Genomic DNA, 21,180 nt, shown 5'->3' with positions numbered 1-21,180 from the left:
CAAGAAAACTTCTTCTAACTGATGTCTGAACAGGGTGAATTGTTTGTAGCTGAACTCTCTACAGGGTGATTTGTTTGTAGCTGATCTCTAGAGATACAGGTTACTTATTTCTAACTGATCTCTTGAATTCTGTTCAGGGTGACTGCTCTATTAGGATGACTACTCTATTAGAGTATCTCGATCTCGCACTTGCTACACCAAGTTGGATTTCGTGTTATAACTCCGTGGCTTTAAGTCTGATTCTTCTACACCATTGAAGAGCCTTTCTAAGATGATAACTCCATCTGTACAGCGATTTTCAAAGCATTACCCCAAGTAGTTTATCTGGTAGGCGTGGCAAGCATAATAATAATAATAATAATAAAATAAAAATAAAAAATTAGCTAATCTCGATTGCGTAATTGTTACACACTGTTGATTTTTACGCTGTATCTTCCTGGTTTTTAGCTTGATTTCTTTCAAACCACAAAAGGTTTGAGGTTCAATAGTTAACCTATTCACCCACCGATTTTCAGCTTCTTCCCATACGCGGTTTACCCTGTAGGCGTGACAACATATTGGTGTTATTTTTCGTGCATAATCGCTCATAACTCTTTGCCTGTTTATGGTATTCCAGCCAAAGTTGGTACCGAGATGCGCCTTTATACCCCCCTTCTGTGTGCCAAATTTCAAGGCAATCGGATAACGCGTTCGCGTTTTATAGCAGTTTTTGTAAGTGTGCGAAAAGAGGAAGAAAAATAAGAAGAAGAAAAAAACGAAGAAACTAAGCCAATTTTTGAAGTCGCATATCTCAGGAATGCCTGAAGCGATTTCGCTGAAATTTGGAATGTGGAGTCCTGAAGGTGGAGGGAATCTACACAGCAAAATTTGTCTTGTTTCATCAAGGCAGCACAGAGCTACGGAGGTGCGAAAATTGCGTTTTCTTTCTTCTTGTCAATATACTCACGGGGTTGCGCGCCGGCTTCTTGGGCCGCACGACACACTACCGTGTGTCTTGAAACTGCTGTAATTAATTACTATTGTAACTTAGTTACAAGTTACTATTGTAACTAGTTATATTACTGTAGTTTAAACGTAACTAGTTACAAAAGTAAAATTACCCCCAATTCTTCATGTCTCCTTGAATTTGGACTAGTTTGTACTTTACAACTTTGATCTATGTATATAGGCAAAGTATGATGTGCATGGTCAGTGTATGACTTCCACCCAGTATAAACATTATATATATATATACTGATACTTAAAATTAAAAATGTACATGTTGTTGTTAACATATAGTTTAAAAGCAAAGTAGTTAGAAATCAAACACTTCACATGCATGCATGCAAGGAAGAATGATCATGCATCACAGAAACATATACTCTCAGTAACACATTAGCGGTTGTTTTCAAAAAAATAGTATTGTGTCACACAAAAAGAAATCAGCAAATCAGACAAGTACTCCATGCATGACTGATTGAAAGAGTAGTTGCTTGGTTAAGATGTTGATGCTGTCTCATAAGTTTGAATGGTGCTGATGTAATTGTTAACTACCCCTACTAAAGGTACCGAGTTGGCAGAAACCGTCAACTCCACATTTTCTTTAGGCTCATTGGTACTGCTAGTCAACAATGAATGTAGAAGACGAGCTGGAAAATCCACACTGCTCTCATTTGAAGAATCAATCTTTTGAAAGCCATTTCTTCCCTTACATCTTGACAAGATCCTGGCAGATAGACAACACCAGTTCCACCATCGCTTTGTCACATAAAATACAAAATACCACAAGGGTAGATAAATGGTGAACAACTGAATCCAAAATGACCAAGGTGAGGGGGAAAGTGATGCAAGGTACTCATAGTACCTGTAAAAGCTAATTGCACTGATGATGGGCAGTAATGCTAGGATGAATGCATCGATGCAATTATGCCACCTTTCTTTGTATGGCTGGAATAGGCAGTGCATCAGCAGTATGGTGGTGTAGAACCCAATCTGCCAGAGGTAGTGCAATGCAACTGTTCCAGTGAATGAATACATTGCCAATATAATGACTCGGTAAGAAAAGTAAAAGGCTGCAAAAAATCGACACTCATCTTTGAAGCAACCTTGGATGACATCAAAAAATGGAACAGCATGGTGTAATGGAGTCAATAACAGTTTAACAATCCTCTTTTCTTCCCAGTTCAGTCTGTTTATCAACCTGGGGAGGTATGGGTACAGCAGCATTAAAATGGGAGCAAACAGTACAAAACAAAATAAGAACACAAAAGCTACAATAGCATATATGCCATGCACTCCACTGAGGTAAGGTTTAGTTCCATCCACCCAAGCAACTCTCACTATTACACTGGAGTCCTCACCTCCAGGACCGCTTAACACACCATAAGTCAGTATATACCATGTTAATGATGTGATCTTAGCATAAGACAAAACCAGTAAAGTTGTAAGACCATGAACAACTGAGTTCTGCACTGACCAACGCGACCGAAACCTTATACACACTCTTTGGAACTTTAAAGCACAACTCTGGACACAAGTAATACGTGACATGGAAAACTGGTCAAACATCCATGGCACTATGTTAAAGAACAATACAAACAACACAAGCGGAAAACAGGCTGAAGCATAGTGTAGAAGTAGAACTGACAATGCGCTTTTATCCTTCACGCAGCAAAAAGGGTCAACAAGAGTTTCAAAGAAATCCAAGTTCCAAATACCATATAAAAACGTGTAACATTGTACTAAGTGTTCTGCTAACCACTTTCCAGAGCTAGGTTTGCCAATCGCACCACTAGCATTAATACCCATTGCAAATATGATCTGACTGAACAAGATGAAACCATTCAATGGACCATTGACCAAGCTGATATTAAAATACAAAATAAAACAAAGGAATATAGTCATTGGAAAATATTTGAGTAACAGCAAGTACAACACTCCATGTTTGCTCAATGAATCATCACATTTTCCACAGTCAAATGTTGGTGAGTTCACATAAATGTGATAGCCATCCATACACTCTCCACATAACCTTCCTGTCCTGTGTTTGGCTCCACACAACAACCTATCAAGAGAAGTGCTTGAAGGAAGACGTATCAACTTACTGTAGTTTGTATAACAATAGTTCTCAGGGCATTCACCAGTGATCAAAACTGCTTTATGATTGACAATTTGATATCCTGCCCAATACTGCGACCGAAGATAGGCCACCAGTTCATCCTGATTGTCATCACATATGACCACACCACGATACCTCCTTTGCTTTATGTAACTAGAACATCTACAGACAGATTCATTGCCTTTGTTTTCAATATAAAATCCAGGAGGACAGTTAACAAACGTTACATTAAACGTAACAGACAGTGGTCGAACACCAACAGTTTGCAGTTCAAGATTAACAGTGCTGCCAGGCTCTCCATACAGCTGTACTAATCCCCGTGATGTGTATGTAAAAGTATCATCTACCACAGATGTAGTAGTGTTACTAGAACGGACAAAGAAGACAGCAGGTGATTGTTTATCGATGTCGTTTAGCGGAGTCATGTTCAAATCATACCTTTGGCCTGGTTGAATGGAGAGGGCCTTGATAAAATCGTTCACAATATACCCTTTAATGTTAATAGGGTCAGTAGAAATTTGATTACCAAGTTCGTCATTATCATCATATTTGAATGTACCATTCCACTTGAAGACATCATATACATCAGACACATTCTTGCTGTTACCTTTACCAGCTAACCCATTCCATATACAGGGGAACAGGCTAGTACAGAAAATGGACTTGCCATCTACTGCTTTGTTAGCTTTGAATATAAATGAAGTATTCCAGTCAGGTGGTGCAACTATTGGATCATAATAATAAAGAAAACATTTCTTTGTGCTAATGAAGTCTCTTTCACTTGGAGACAAACTATAGATGGCTCCTCCTTTAGAAAAGGCAGTATTTGCTGTGAAGTATAGTCTAGTCCCATTGTAAATATGTAAGTAAGCATTCCCTAACAAAGAGATGGCTGCTCCATGATGGCCAGTATTGTTGATAAAAGAGACACGACTTCCTGACAGAATGGCTATCCTTGAAGCAGTCCCTACTAAGGCACTGCCTTGATTATCTTCAAACGAACAGTTTCCAGTGATTTCAATGGGCACAGAATCAGCATAAAGACTACCAATTCCAAGCAGTAAAATTGACCGGTTCACATAATTGTTAGAATTTTCCCGAAATATACAATTATTGAACTTCACAGCACTGATCACACCAATGGGTAAGGTAAGAACGGTGAGGTCAACTCCACTGCCACTACGAGCTATGTTACCATGCCAGCTACACTCTACAAATTGAAGAGTATTGGAGGCAATTTGTTCTTTCGTAGTGCTAAAAGACATGCCTCCACCATAGTAAGCTGAATTGTTGGTAAACACACAGTGTGAAAACACCACTTGGTTGTGACCATGAGTCTCGTTAAAGTAAAATAGTGAAATACGTGCACCTCCCCCTCCAGCTCCAATACCATAGATACTGTTGTCATAGTAACAGTGGTTGTTAGTGAAATTACTGTCATGAATGTTGAGACTGTTGTTACCTGAACTGTCCACAAAGTCAGAGTGATATCCACCACCCCATTTAGCATAGTTGCTGATGAATCGTGACCCAGTTACTACTACCTTATTACTGAAGGCTCTCCCCTTGAAGAACACTGATAATCCTCCACCGTGGCCAAACTTGGGATTACCAAATCCTTTCACTGAGTTTATATATTTGATGTTATCTGATGTGGTAGCATTGTTGAATGCAAATGTGCAATTATCAAAGAAGAACAAAGAGTTGTTGATGCTGCTAACACTACAAGGGTCTAATTCTCCTGGTTTACAGTAAGTGAACTCCACAGAAAAACCTCCTCCACCAGGATACAGCAGCAGTTCATGTTCAGGGACTTTGTTGTTACTAAATGTGGAATTAGTCACACTCACACTTCCAGTGACATCATACATGGCAACTCCCATTCCAGTACTGTTGCTAACTATGACATCATCAATGCTGACATCTTCAACATTCAGATAGTAGAGTGCAGCACGGAACAAAATTGTTGACTGAGATGAGATGTTTGGAGCTGTACTATCTCTCAACTGTCCACAGCCCAACACAGTCAATCCACTAATGGATACACTGGTAGCATTAACGAAGCCAAACCCACTGTTATAATCACACTGTATTACAGTAACATTAGCACCATTACCAGTTATGGAGATATTACTAATTGCTAGTGTTGTATCAGTAGTGTTGTGAGGGTAAATTCCCTCGACAATATGCACAAGTGTATTATTTGCAATACCGTTCAGAGCTTGGTAGAGTGTTTTACAAGGATGACTACCATCCTTATATGTGCCACTGTTGATACACCAATCATCATCTTCACCATTATCACTGTCCACTGTGATAAGCTTTGTAGAAGCACCGAGTAGGGTGCACGACATGAGCATGAGAAGCACAAAAGCTGGCCAAATGCGAAGCATCATCACTGCAGATAAAATACGAGAATAGAGCATATTTTTAATTTAGTACACAGCTAGTACCTCCAAAGGCGAGTACGTCGCATAGGTCATACCCGAGGTCATTTCAACACCACGCACCGCAAACGGAGAATACAATATCTATATATGCGCAAACACAGACAGGAAACAGTTGATTTAATGAGTCTTTCGATTGTGGGTTTAGCGCAGTGCAAAAATGTGGCGTGAGTCGTACATCAGTTCGCTGTAATGGACTCTGTAGGTCTATCACAACATTATACGCTACAAAAACGTACTGCAGCTGGTGGTTACAAGAATGACGTGATGAACGATGACGTATTATGCGCATGCGCCTGCTTATATTCGTGATGAAACGGAGTTTATTATTATTATATTTGTTACTGTGCAGAAATCAAAAAGATTGTTGTGCACAGGTGTAATCATAATGCATGTTCAGGTTAGTACAAACTCATCTAAGGTAGGAGAGTGAATTACAAAGGGGGGGTGTTCCAGAGTCTGATTATAGAAGGGAAAAAGGAAAATTTATAAGAATCAATCATAGTGTCAAGCTGTTTATAATATCCTTCCCTTGATGGACGATGATTAGGTATAAAATCAATTGTGGGTATACTTAGATTGCCATTAATCATCTTATACATTGTAGTTATCTTAGACTTATTTCTTCTTTCTTCGAGAGTAGGTAAATTTAATGATGACATCATTCTTGTTACACTACTAAATCTAGAAAAATTATTGTAACAAAATCTGGCTGCTCTTCCTTGGATGGACTCAAGTTGGTTTATGTTGGTGTGGGTATGAGGGGCCCAGACAGAAGATGCATATTCAACAATGGGGAGGACCATCATCTTATAACAATTCAATGTTCTTAACAGAAACAGGGCATTGGTGAAGGTTACGACGCAAGAATCCATTAACCTGGTTTGCTTTGCTAGTGACTCTTTGAATGTGTTCATTCCATCTGGTCAATGGTGACCCCAAGATATTTTGTGTGAGGAACCTCGGAGATGATAGAATTCTCCAGATAATAGCTATGAATGATGGGATTTCTTTTATTGGTAATTCTCAAGTGTTCACATTTTTTAATGTTATGAGCCCATTCAGTAAGTTTGTCAAGGTCCTGTTGTAGGGCTATACAATCGGATTCGGAATGTATGTAGGAGTACAGTAGGACATCATCTGCATACAATTTAACCTTATTATTGACACAAGCAGGGAGATCATTTATATATAGTAAAAACAGAAGTGGTGCAAGTACAGTACCTTGGGGTACACCAGAGAGAACTTGTTTAGAGTAGCTGTTTTTCCCTTCTAGCACTACATACTGGGATCTGCAAGTAAAAAGGACTTAATCCACAATAGGATAGATCCATCAATCCCATAATGTTGAAGCTTGAGGTAGGGTCGGGAATGTGGAACTTTATCAAAAGCCTTACTGAAGTTGAGTATAGAAGTACATCACATTGGCCCTTTTGATTCAAACACTTGGCAAAGTCATTTACCGTGGAAATTAACTGTGTTTCACAACTCCTTTTGTGACGGAAACCGTGTTGTTCATCACATAAAATGTTAAAGGATGTTAGATGATTAAACACACTTGAATATACTATATGCTCTAATATTTTGCAGCAGATACACATAAGGGACACAGTTCTATAGTTGATTTATTACCTTTCTTATAAATAGGAACTACCTTCGCAGTTTTCCAGATACTTGGTAGTGTACCTTGATCTAAAGAAGTTTGCGTATAATTATCCTCGTCGGTGTGCAAACATCTGGAGTGGGGATATGGGAAAATGTTCCTTGGCGCTTCAAACATCAGCTTCCTTGAAATTAAATGATATAAGGCCATAGCTATTTGAAAAGTTGTTACTCGGACCCGACCGACCCAATTTTGCACAGATTTTAATTAACAAAAGGAAGAAAAAAATGATCACGTGACACCTTAAAATTGCTGCAAAAGATCGAGATACTCTAATAGAACAGTCAGTTGGTACGATTTTGATTTCAAGTATAATGCTAGCTATCTGTGAACGTAAAACCAGCATGTTCATCTATGATAGCATCAGTGCAATGCTCATTGAACTACTAGCTATGTTTATCCGTTTTTCATTGGAAGAGATTGATAGGTCTGCATACAGCTTTAATGTGAGTTACTGATCTATTATATGGCTTGTAACCAGAAACATATAAGCATGTACATATCTAAAAATAAGAATATTATAGTTAACTAGCTGTTTTTGTTGTGTTTGTTTTTTTTGCCTACCAACCGACCCATTTTGTTGTATAATAAATCCGAGCAACAACTTTTCATATAGGTATGGCCTATTAAAGACAAATTTTATTACTGTGGAAACTTCATATAGCTATTAGGGGTGTGCGATATCAGGATTTTGATTTCGATAGATAATTAAAATATCACGATATCGATTCAATCTCGATAATCAGTTAAATGGTGTTGGCGGATTAATTGCGTTGGGCGTCCGATATTTATAGATGTGCAATAGATCCACTAAAACCATTATGTAGTACTACTAACAAGCATAGGAAACTGGTAGATAAGGCCAATGAATTTTGATTACCAGTTTCGCGTCATCGCCCGCATGCTTTTGATACACCCGCATGGAATTTCATTATTGGTATTTCAGATTGAAATACTCTAATAGAGCAGTCACTTTTACTCTAATGGAGCAATGAGTTATACTCTAATGGAAAAATCACTTGTTATACGGATTAGTAACGTATTTTAGCTATTTAATGCAGGAGTAATCAATGTAGACTCACTTTTTTGGAAGAAATCTTCACGTTTGGGATGTGTGTTGTGCTTTTAGAAAATAATGAATAATGAATAATAACCGCCCGCCCGCATCAAATTTTCAAAAATCTGAGCGAGAAACTGGTAATCAAGTTTCATTGGCCTAAGCTTTTAAAATAGCTAAATTGCACACTGACCTTTATTCCTATTCCTGCTATTACTGAAAATAGTGAAACTATTACTGATGATTCAGTAAAGACTGAACTATTTAACAAATACTTTTACTCAGCCTTTACCAAAGAAGATCTAACATCCTTTTCCTGCTTTGAAATCATAATTTTTCACCTTCTCTCATCAATTCAGTGGAGTTCTCTCCAGCTGTTGTCTATGAAATTTTATGTGACATTGATGCCTCCAAGGCTTGTGGTCCGGACCTTTTCCCGGGGTTTTTGTTGAAACATTGTGCAATTTCCATTTCATCTCCTTTAGCATATTTATTAAACCTTTCCACACTGTAAATTCAGAAGTATGAAGTTCATACTGATGGTATGACTCCTGCGGTCACTTAGTGTGGTCGTCATACTTCTGAAGTATGATGATCACACTAAGTGACCGCAGGAGTCATACTATCAGTATGAACATCACACTTCTGAATTTATAGTGCATGCACACTGGCTCTTTACCAAGGGATTAGGTGACAGCAAATGTACTTCCAATGTTCAAGCTAGTCTGGCGCGGCCGCCCCTTCGCATAAAGAGGAAGGGTCTGGTCACTCTAGCCATAGATATACTATACACATAGGGATTGGAAACGGAACTCGCGCACTATAACATCCGTGTTTCGGTTTGCGTCATAGTGCGGTTGCTAAGGACGATGATGGCGAGCAGGTGTGTCCGTAGTTTATCTGTTTGTCGCTAACTTCACTTCAGGATGAAGCAGTTAAGTCTCCCAGGACAATAACAAAAGTTTGAAGAGTTTGCAAGAGCCGTATTTCGGCGAATTTTCGGTAGTGACACATTGGACGCTGGTGCATGACAGCGTTGAAACCGGGTCGGGTCATCCGGGTCATCCGGGTCACATTTTCTCCGGGTCATCCGGGTCTGACCCGGATTGGATCACGTGAGAAACGAAATTGTTCGTTTGACGACGTGGAACTTATAAACGCTATCGCGTAGCTCTTTCGTGAGCCACGCCCACTTATCGCATTACCAACATATGCTCAGCCACGCCTCTTTGTTAGTAAGTGCAGTATGTAGCACGAAACTGAGGGTATCTATGGTGAGGGGTAGCTATTGTCAGTAGGTGAAGACCTTTTTTTTTTTTTTTTTTTTGGTCTTCAACCTATTGTCAGTAGGCTGAAGTTGCAATATTTACTCAACACGAATCGAACGCTCAAAATGTAGACTCGTTCGCTCACCCGAGACTAGCCGAAACACGTCTCGGCTTTAATTAATCCGGGTCACATCCGGGTCAATCCGGGTCACATCCGGGTCTGACCCGGATTGCTATCCGGGTCAGTGGGTCATCCGGGTCAGCAGTAGTGACCCGGTTTCAACGTTGGTGCATGATTTATCCAGTTTGTTTAGTGACTGATTTCAACGACCCGTGACCTTGTACTGAGTCGTATATCTGAAAGAACGGACTTTAGATGTATTCCATACCATACCATACTGTCCTGCAAGTGTGTCTGCAACTAACTAATAGAACACTTGGTCCACCAGGCCACATTCTTCAATTCCCAGTCCAGGTCATTCTATGATTTCATAGATTTGCAGGAGGCCTGTATGGAAACTTCAGTACTTACGTGGCATTATACTACAAAGTGGATAAACATGATTGATTGGTCCCAGTATAACTTCAGTTAATTACACAAGCCATTCACCATTGCTACAGAGTTGGCTAAAGGTAGCCGCACCAGTACAGCCAGACTGTGTTAAGTCGACAATCCGTCACACTAACTAACAAAGAAACCATACACTTTGAATATTTTAACTGTACAGTGTAATATGTGTACGTTGATTATGAGTTACGTGTGCAATGTAGCTAGCTGTAAGTGTTTATGTCACTTCTTTTGAAAGTACACGTACTGTTTAAACATATAATTTGGTAGTGCATCTTGAGCTCTTGCTTGTTGGTCATCAGTACACTGTCATTTGGTGTTCTTTGATGGATGTCTAATCATGTGGCTTGGATGATTTCTTTAAAATTTTGTGTCTTATTAGAAGATTCTGTCTTTCATCCCCGTGCCATACAGCTTTGGTTTCAGAGCAATCCAACAAACACTTTACACCCCCCAAGTGTGGTAGTAGTTGATGGTATGGTAAATTGATATCTAGTATTGGTCACGTCATGGGCCTACTAAAAGTCCACAAGTGTAAAGTGGTAAGCAGTAATTTTATACAATACTGACAATTGATACAATAACTCCAAGTTGCCTATTACACTGCACACTTGATATAGATTTCAAAACAAAGCTACCTAAGCTGCTTCCCAACACAGAGAATCTGTGAAAAGTCTACAAAAATGAGACGGTGTGGCCATAACATAATTCGCTTACCTCTTGCCATACTGGTGGCTTGTTTATTACGAACAGCAGCCTCTTGTGGTTGCACACGCATTCCTGTTATTGTGTACAAGGCTAGGTTAACCAATTCGTCAAGTTAAAAGTCGACAAATTGCTAATAGTTGGCAAATAAAGCCATTAGAATAATATCGCGCTCGTAACTACGGACAGTATCTAGGGCGACTAACTAGCGCAAGCGAAACATGGATGATTTTTCGAGCTCGTTACGTCACATTGGGAATTTGTACAGAGACGTCACGTGAGTTACTTCCGTTTCCAATTCCGTTGTAAAGTTTAGTATATCTATGCTCTAGCATACAAAATTTGTAGCCTGTTACCGAAACAGGTAACACCAATCAGATCGCGTTGTTGGTAATTACTGAATTTTTGTGACGTTTGTTTAGAAGTTACCATAGATACTATGGAATTACGTAATGAGTGAAAAAGATTATCGCGAAGTTTCATGAAGATGAGATAATGATTGAGGCTGCTGGTAGTCGTCTATACACAGTAAAAACAAACTAGTGAACGTCACTACTAAATGTATTATTATTATTATCAAATTTACCACAATGGAAGGCATACACAAAAGGCAAAGCCTGTACAAGGTGTCAGCCACAAAAAAGAACACTACAACTACAAAAATATACAACAAACAAATAATTACAAAACTGCACAACAATACAAAAACATCAATTAAAACACACATAATGGTATAATGAATGCCGGAAGGATTTTGGATTTGGATCATTGAGGATGGTTAATGGTACAGAATTCCACAGAAAGACAGTGTTAACAAAGAACGAATAATGTAGTGAACGTCACTACTAATGTCTGCCACAATACTCACTATTTTTGTGTAGTGACGTTCACTACTAATTTTGTAGTGAACGTCACTACATTGACCACCAAGTAGTGACGTTCACTGCAAAAAGTAGTGACGTTCACTACAAAAAGTAGTGAACGTCACTACTTAAAAGTAGTGAGTATTGTGGCAGAGCAATTCACTACTAATTTTTTACAGTGTACGGTGTAACTGAGATCTGCTTACTTTGTATAGTCGTCAGACATGTTATTCTTGTTGCCATTGTTGTGATGTCATTGTTTAATTACATTCCACCGCTACAAATTTGTAATGCTAGAGTGACCAGACCCTTCCTCTTTATGCGAAGGGGTGGCCGCGCCAGACTATGTTCAAGCGTGACAAAAAGAATTTTGTTAGTAACTATCGACCCATAAGTCTTACTTCGTAAATTGTTAAGACAATGGAACGGATAATTTTTGGCAAGGTATCAGAGGTTTTACATGCAAACAAGGTACTCAGTTCCCACCAGTATGGATTTCGTAAATCACACTCCACATCTCATCTCCTGCTTGAGGCTGTTAACGACTGGACACAAACTCTGGAACAGCATGGCACCTGTCATTGTTTGTTTTTGGACTTTGCGAAGGCCTTTGACAGTGTAGAGTAAATTATCTATTCTCGGACACCATGTATACTCGGACACTCGTTCTCGTAAACTACTGGACAGAATCCTACGAAAATTGGTGTGGAGATACCTTGCATATAGCCCAACTATACCTCCAATTTTGAGCCAAAACTCTTGTTTGATTGTTGTGCTAGACCACATCAAAGTCGTTGCTCAAAATCATAGATTCTCGGACAAAATTCAAGTATTGTCGGACACCGGTCAGCAACCCTACATCAAATACTTTAAAGATTTACCACCAACACCATCTGTTAGGGCTATTCATTAGCTATCAGCAGAGCCATAGTTTATTTCTTTCTATCTCATTTGCAGGAAGCTGTGATCGAAAATGTGCGAGCATGTCACCACCTCTATTCTCGGACACGAGTTATCAGCTGGTTCTTCTACACGGTTATATCAAATCGTACAAAAATTATTGTGGACATACTTTATACACAGCCTATCTGAACCTCCAAGTTTGAGCTAAAAAGCTTCTATGGTTAGCTAACTAGAGCGGATTAAAGTTTCCACGAGAAAATTAGTATTCTCATTTTTCTCGGATAATAACCAATGCTTCCTACCCCAAATAATTTAGCCACTTCCTACCACCACCATCTGATAGAGCTGTTCATTGGCTATCAGCAGAGCCATAGTTTATTTCTTTCCATCACCGTAAATGGATAGTTATGATCGGAAATATGTGAGTATGCAATTACATCTATTCTCGGACACATTGTTTCTGTGTTGTCTGATTAAATCTTGGCTCAAGCTATTTCTGGTGATGCAAAAAGGTAGTTCACTGGCATTACATGCTATTTAAAGTAGTTCAAGTCAATAAAAAGTAAAAAAAATTCACCAGAAATAGCTTGAGCCAAGATTCAATCAGACAGCACAGAAACAATGTGTCCGAGAATAGATGTAATTGCATACTCACATATTTCCGATCATAACTATCCATTACGGTGATGAAAAGAAATAAACTATGGCTCTGCTGATAGCCAATGAACAGCTCTATCAGATGGTGGTGGTAGGAAGTGGCTAAATTATTTGGGGTAGGAAGCATTGGTTATTATCCGAGAAAAATGAGAATACTAATTTTCTCGTGGAAACTTTAATCCGCTCTAGTTAGCTAACCATAAAAGCTTTTTAGCTCAAACTTGGAGGTTCAGATAGGCTGTGTATAAAGTATGTCCACAATAACTTTTGTACGATTTGATATAACCGTGTACGAGAACCAGCTGATAACTCGTGTCCGAGAATAGAGGTGGTGACATGCTCGCACATTTTCGATCACAGCTTCCTGCAAATGAGATAGAAAGAAATAAACTATGGCTCTGCTGATAGCTAATGAATAGCCCTAACAGATGGTGTTGGTGGAAAATCTTTAAAGTATTTGATGTAGGATTACTGACCGGTGTCCGACAATACTTGAATTTTGTCCGAGAATCTATGATTTTGAGCAACGACTTTGATGTGGTCTAGCACAACAATCAAACAAGAGTTTTGGCTCAAAATTGGAGGTATAGTTGGGCTATATGCAAGGTATTTCCACACCAATTGTCGTAGGATTCTGTCCAGCAGTTTACAAGAACGAGTGTCCGAGTATACATGGTGTCCGAGAATAGATAATTTACTCTACCACACCAGCGATTGTTGCTTAAACTAGAGAGAATTAGTCTCGCGTGGCACAGACCGCTATTTTCGCGCAGGGGCTTATCGATTGAAGATTATAACGCGCGGGCGCTTATAATCTTCAATCGATAAGCCCCTGCGCGAAAATAGCGGTCTGTGCCACGCGAGACTAAGAGAGAATTGGTATAACAGGTGATCTATATTACTTTGGATAAATCATTTCTTAACCACTCGGTTTCAGAGGGTTGTTATCAATGGGAAAGCATCTAACTGGCTTCCAGTTATATCAGGTGTTCCGCAAGGATCTGTTTTGGGCCCTTTATTATTCATTTTGTATATAGATGATTATGATTATTATTGATTATTATTATTACTGAGCAGTCAGCCCTGCTGGCGTGCTCAGATTTGCCCGAATACATGTAACACAATTACAATAATGATTGTAGTCCAGTTCTAAAAATGTCAGCATCTGCAACTTCAACAAGATCTACTGGTAAGGAGTTCCAATCATTAATTGTTCTTGAAAAATAACTATTTTGGTGTGCTGTGGTAGATACATGTGGTAAGATGTAGTGCAGTGGATGGTACTGTCTCGTGGATCGTGATGTTGGTAGGTAGGTGATATCAGATCTGTCGTCAAGTCCTCATCTTTGAGACTTTTTGCTGCTGATGTTTCTATCTATGCCAAAGTTTCCTCTGTTGATGACTGCTTACAGCTCCAAGAGGATTTGTCATGTATTTACAAGTGGGCAGTTCAGTGGCAATTGACCTTGAACCCTTGTAAGTGTGAAGTCATCAGTATCACTAACAAAAGATCACCAATATCTTTTACTTATCGTATTGGACAGCAACCAATCAGTTGGACGTCAAAAGTCAAATATTTAGGCATTTTGATTCAATCCTAGCTTCATTGGTCAGATAATTGTAGAAAAATAGCCCACAAAGCCTCTCTCTGCTTAAATCGCCTTTGCCGAGCCATGTTTAGTTGCACAGCTGCTACTAAATCGTTAGCTTACAAGGCCCTTGTATGACCTTGTTTAGAATATGGCTGTTCCGTCTGGTCTCCACATACATCCAAAGATGTTAATGTACTTGAAAGTGTTCAGCGTAGGGCAGCACGTTGGATTCAGAGTAAGTATGATCCTAATGTTCATAAGTGGATCAAGAGCAGTGATGTTTGTTTAAAAGAGCTCAGATGGCCTACATTAGCACTTCGTAGACAGTATTATGCTATACTAATATTATATTCTATTCTTCATAATTTGACACCTATTACATTTACCAGACACTTTGAACTTAATAGTCTTCCTACCAGATCCCATCCTTTGACACTGATATCCAAAGCCTCAACAATAAACGCTTACAGGCATTCATTCTTTGTCAACACACCTTTTCTCTGGAACAGAATCCCTTATGACATCATATCTACTTCCTCGGCCATGTCTTTTAAATTAAAACTTCGTCGATTCTTATTTTCTGTGTAATTGTACTACTCTGTCTTGTTTTTGTATTTATGTTTATTGTACAGTTTCTGGTGTATTTGTGTTTATTGTACGGTTTCTTTTAGTTTTGTTGGGGACCACCTTGTACAGGCACTTAGCCTTTTGTGTACCGTCATTGACGAAATTGATAATAATATTATTTCTAGCGCGATTGCGCAATCACAGACCAAAATACTGTAACTTTATCTAAATTTTCTCGATATATCGATTAATCGATAAAATACCGAGATCAGCATTTGCAATATCGAATTCGATACGATAATAATAATACCGGAAAATTATCGCGATATAGATAATTTTCGATATATCGCACACCTCTAATAGCTATAGCTAAGAAGATAAAATTAATTAGCTATTACAGAATGCAAACTATAAATGATCTCTTAGTATTGATCTGAACAAGTCAACTGCATGTATGTTTTAGATTAAACATAGCTAGTAAAGATTGGGGAGGATGGGAATGCCATTAGGGCCAGAATAAAAAAATTAAAATCTTTATGATTAGAATGTTCAACATAGCTACGTAATAAGTTCCAGTGTCTCTTGATGAAGCATCACAAAATTGTTCTTCAGGCTTATGGTATGTACACTGACCAGCCAATATATGTTCAACTACATGCAACCTGCTTATATGATGCAAAAGAATGGTACAGTAAGTTATAAAATATTCACATATATACTGATTGTTCTATTAGACTGTTACATTAGAGATGAAACTTTCATTTCTTGAACCCCACGCTCTTTTTTATCTAGCAATGTGGCCATAGGCCCATAGCCATATACTGGTCATTTGCCTGTAGGTATTCATGGTCTCCTTCAAACTGGACTGTTTTGTACTTTACAGTTTTGCTCTATCCATAATATAGACATGCAGTGTATGGTATGCTGTCCATAGTCACCAACTGGATTGCATATATGTGGCTCCCAACCAGTACAAACATTTAAATATCAAGTCAACAGAATCAGTTGTTAACATAGCTATATACATTCAAAGCAAAAATAACTTAGACATCAAAAACATTTTATTAATTCCTTGTTTCCTGTCCCTGAAAGAACATTCAACTAGTGCGGGTGGACAGTTATTATTATTAATAACTAAATTTTGAAAATCATAAAAACACTGCAAAAACAAGCGTCAGATAGCCAGCTGGCTGCCTCAGTGAAGAGAATTGAATCATCTGTAGGGCCAAACAACCTGCAAAACGATTGGCTTTGCTTGTGAAACTCCAATAAACAATCATTCGTGTACTGAGATATGCTAACTTCATAGACAAACACTGGAGGCACACAAATTACAAATAATTTCCGTATTTGTAATTGTTTATAAATGCCAATTGCAATAATAATTACCAATGCCTGGATGCGGGCAGGTGACAGAAAACAATTAAGGTATCAACAAATGTTGGCTTTACAAGGACATGAAGATCACATGTTACAGGAACAAAAAAAATCCTACATTAGTAGCTAGCAGCTGTTTTTCCAAAACAATAATAATAGCTACTGTGTGAGAAATAAAATTCAGCAGATCAGACAAGTGAGTGGTTGAACAGTAAGCAAATCATACAATATAGTAACTGCTTGGTTAATTAATATGTTCCCAACAATGGCAGAGATTTTTGACTCAATGGTGAATGTACAAGATGAGGACACTGTTCTCATTTGATGAATCATCGATCTTTTACTGGAAAGCCATACTTTCCCTTCCATCTTGATAAGATGATCCTTGCATGTGGACAACACCAGTTCCACCATCACTTTGTCACATAAAACACAAAAAAAAAACACAAGGGCAGATAAATGGTAAACAACTGAATTTGAAACGACCACACAATTATGACACCTCTCTTTGTATGACTGGATTAGGTAGTGTGTAGAACCCAATCTGTCTGAGGAGTGCATGCAACTGTTGGCAGTGAGTGAATATATTGCAAACACAATGATTTGGTTAAGCAAAGCAAAAAAATAACACTCATCTTTGAAGCATTCTTGGATAACGTCAAAAATGGAACAGCATATATGATGTAATGGATTCAGTATCAACAGTTTACCAATCCACTTTTCTTCCCAGTTCAGTTTGTTTTTCAACCCGGGGAAAGTACAGCAGAAGTAAACAGCACAAAACAAAATAATAACACAAAAGCTATACAATATAGCATATCTGCCATTTACTCCCACTTTGGTAATGTTTAGTTTCATCCACCTAAGCAGCTGTCACTTACAGTGGAGTCCTCACTTCCAGGATCATATATACCATGATCTAAGCATAGGACAAGACCAACAAAGTTACATCTCAATGCTATAGCTATCAACAGTACACATCGTACAATTTTAACTATTTGGAGACAGTCAGGAGCAGATTTAAAGGACTCATTAGTGTGGCTTTATATATTATATATTATCTACCTCACAAGTGAAAGTTCTAGTAGCTACGTAGAACTTTTGTATAATCGCAGAATTGCTCAAAATAAGTGTAACTGCTGTATTAGATTAAATGATATTTAACACCAACACACAAATTATTTCTTGACAAATCACTCCATTGTCATTTCTTGGCTGCTATCTTTGATATCAGCTCAGATGGAATGCCCTTGTATAGCATGACCTTCACATTTAGTTAAACTATGCATGCACCTATGCATTTATAGCTAATAATCAAACCAATAAAGGTTTTTATTGTTTGGTGCATGGAGTTTGGTAGCTTATTGCAACAATCTTTCCTCAATGAATAATCAAATCCTTAATTTTCCCCTGAGCTGACAAATGCCTTTTCAGTTCAGCACACAATCAAGCTATTGTGTAATTACCTTGTGCTGCATGGTTTGGAAACAAGTTTAATAGTGTAAGCGAATACCATGCATACCATTTTTGACCATTACACCTGTTGCAATTGTAACCCATTGTCAAAGAGATGTAGCTATTTGTAATAATTTAATAAATCTTAAATCTATTTTGGCTACTTTATGAATTACATGCATAACACATAACATACTCTAATAAAACAGTCATATCAAATGGCTATACCTGCTTGCTATATTACAGTTACTGACTATTGCTATTAGATAGATAGATATTTTCTGTGAGCCTATGCATTTCACAGACAAGGTTTTATAGTTTATTACCATCAACGTCTGCTATTATATGCAAGCATATTATGCTTGATGCTTCAAAGCATCTATAGCTACTGTGTTATGCTCAACAAAATTATGCCAGCATAATAGGTTGGTGCCTAAATAGAAGTAAAACAATTTACTTTTCTGCAGGAGATGATAGCCAGTTACATAAATTGGTACACTAGTAGCTATACACCAGTAGCTATAGAAGATAAACTTTTTTTATTTTGCAAAATCAACTGCGGTAACCACTTTTTGACTGCCAGATTCCAGTAATCATATTATCATTTTCAGGTTTGGGGCACTTCTGTGTTGCTAACATAACAAGCTGCAGAGATGAATACTAGAAGGCTAACTAGCAGGAGTTTCACATTACCCTAAAGTGTCCCAACCTATATATAGCTATAGTTAGTTTTCAATACAGTTGAACCTCTCTAATCCGACACCTGCATAACAGAATATCCCCTCTAATCTAACTAAAATGTACATGTCATTCACCAACACTTTTGCATGGGAAACAACCTCTGTAATATGACACCTCTGTACTCTGTAATCCAAAACAAAATTTGATTCCCTAGACTTGGAAATACATTTTTTTTATGAATTTGACAGAGAATAATGGCAGCAAGCATTAAAATAATCACAGAAAACAGCTTTTAAGCAACCAAAGCATTTAATTGGTTACCGATAATAGAAAAATCTGTAATAGTAAAATTAATTCATGTTTTAAAAAATTGTGTGATCTGTTTTACTTGTAATTTACAGATATTGTACAATATCAGATTACAGAGGTGACTTGATAATCCAACAACCTCCTTAATCCAGCAAAAGTTATGGCTCCTATTGAGCATCAGATTAGAGAGATTTGCCTGTATTAAAAATGCCATATATGGCTCAGTATAGTGCTATCACATAAGGCAATACTTTCAAACAGTTCTATGCATGTAAGCCAAATGTATTACTGTCCATTCAGAAAGTGTAAAACATGGGAAATATGGCACAGATTTTGAGTATAATAATGAGCATAATAGGTAAAATTAAAAGCTGCAGGTGCTTACCTATTATTATTTTTGACAATTATGTAGTTAACATTAGTCATCATGATGAGCCACGATAGTGGGTTCATAATAGGGATTGCCCATGTTTTTTTTTTTGCAAGAATCCTAATAGAACACACACCAAAAAACATCCTTCAACTCAGAACAACCCTCTGATGGGTCTTTGCAATGAGTATAGGCCCACTAGTAAGTATCAAGTGAGTAGGTGCACTTCAGACAAATGTCATTTGTTCATTTCACTAGACATATTAATTAAATTTTTAAAAGTAAAAAATAGGGATCACTGAAAAACCCTTTGAGATAGGAGGGATAGCTGGAGTAGATTCATGGCTACATCAAGTAAACCCACAAATCTCAATTTTGACTTTGTGCAACCTTCTGTAACCACCATCATTGTCAATCCACTCCAGTGATCCCTTCTTGTTTTGTAGGTTTTTTAGTGATCCCTTATTTTAAATTTTTAATATATGTAGTTATACAGAGGCACCCTACAACTTACATGCATGTGTGTGCTCAACTTTAAATGTAAAAGAATTATGAGAAGTCCCTGATTGTGTAGCCACAAAATGAGTAGCCATACTTTACAATGTTTGGTGAAGCTATAGCACACAGGAAAAAACTTGCATACATATATAGCAATAGTAAAGTTATTGATTTCCATGTCATGTTAAGAGAAGGATGTAGTGTTAGGTCAACTTAGGTGTAGCTATAGAAGTGCTTTATAGTGTAGTGTGCTCGCTGTGTGTGTGTGTGTGTGTGTGTGTGTGTGTGTGTGTGTGTGTGTGTGTGTGTGTGTGTGTGTGTGTGTGTGTGTGTGTGTGTGTGTGTGTGTGTGTGTGTGTGTGTGTGTGTGTGTGTGTGTGTGTGTGTGTGTGTGTGTGTGTGTGTGTGTGTGTGTGTGTGTGTGTGTGTGTGTGTGTGTGTGCAGTGTACTCTATCTAGATCTGTGTGCTGGTGCATGGGTGTGCACTTCCAGATGGGCAACTGAGTATATAGTCTGTAAGGTGAAGCATTCTGCAATGCATTCAGCACTCCAGAATGTAGTCTCACAGTGATAACTGTGGACTATACCATCATGGAACAGTATATGCATGCAGAAGCGGCAACATCTGTCTGTAAACTGTATGGTGTAGAAACCTAACAAACAATAAGGCCATGCAATATTTTTGTTATGTCTTGTGCCTCTGTATAGAGCCATAGTAACTGATACACAAATGAGTGGGAGTAAGAGGCCAATGAAGTAGTCATATAGCACAAACATTGCATGAGACATACTGAGTAGACACAGTGTTTCACTGTGGTACATAGAATGTCTTACTAAATTGCCAGTAATGCCATTCTTTAATACGTACACATGCACAACACCTCTTGATGAACATCAATAATTTTTTGTACTTGTATAAATGTTCTGTAATGTCTATCATTCTACATCCTGCATGTGTTTATTGTGTCATTGCATCCAGTGTGTTTACTTGGTATTTTGCTCTGCTGTGAATTAAAGAATACATTTGCCATATAGCTTAAGTTAATTAGTCCAACAAATAAACCAAGCTTTCAATATAATTATAGAAACATTACATCTTCTA

General features: G+C 38.0%; 1 protein-coding gene across 1 annotated transcript; it reads right to left on the bottom strand.

Moving 5' to 3' along the window:
- Positions 1-1,239: 1,239 nt before the first annotated feature.
- Positions 1,240-5,678, bottom strand: LOC136243492 (uncharacterized). The gene is made up of 2 exons (XM_066034997.1): positions 5,551-5,678; positions 1,240-5,495 (listed from the first exon to the last, which is right to left on the bottom strand). The coding sequence occupies exon 2, from the start codon at positions 5,491-5,493 to the stop codon at positions 1,477-1,479; it is 4,017 nt and encodes a 1,338-aa protein (XP_065891069.1). The 5' UTR covers positions 5,494-5,495; positions 5,551-5,678; the 3' UTR covers positions 1,240-1,476.
- Positions 5,679-21,180: the final 15,502 nt, after the last annotated feature.

This window comes from Dysidea avara, chromosome 13, assembly GCF_963678975.1.
Source record: "Dysidea avara chromosome 13, odDysAvar1.4, whole genome shotgun sequence".
NCBI lineage: Eukaryota > Metazoa > Porifera > Demospongiae > Dictyoceratida > Dysideidae > Dysidea > Dysidea avara.
This window is presented reverse-complemented; position numbering and strand designations above follow the sequence as displayed.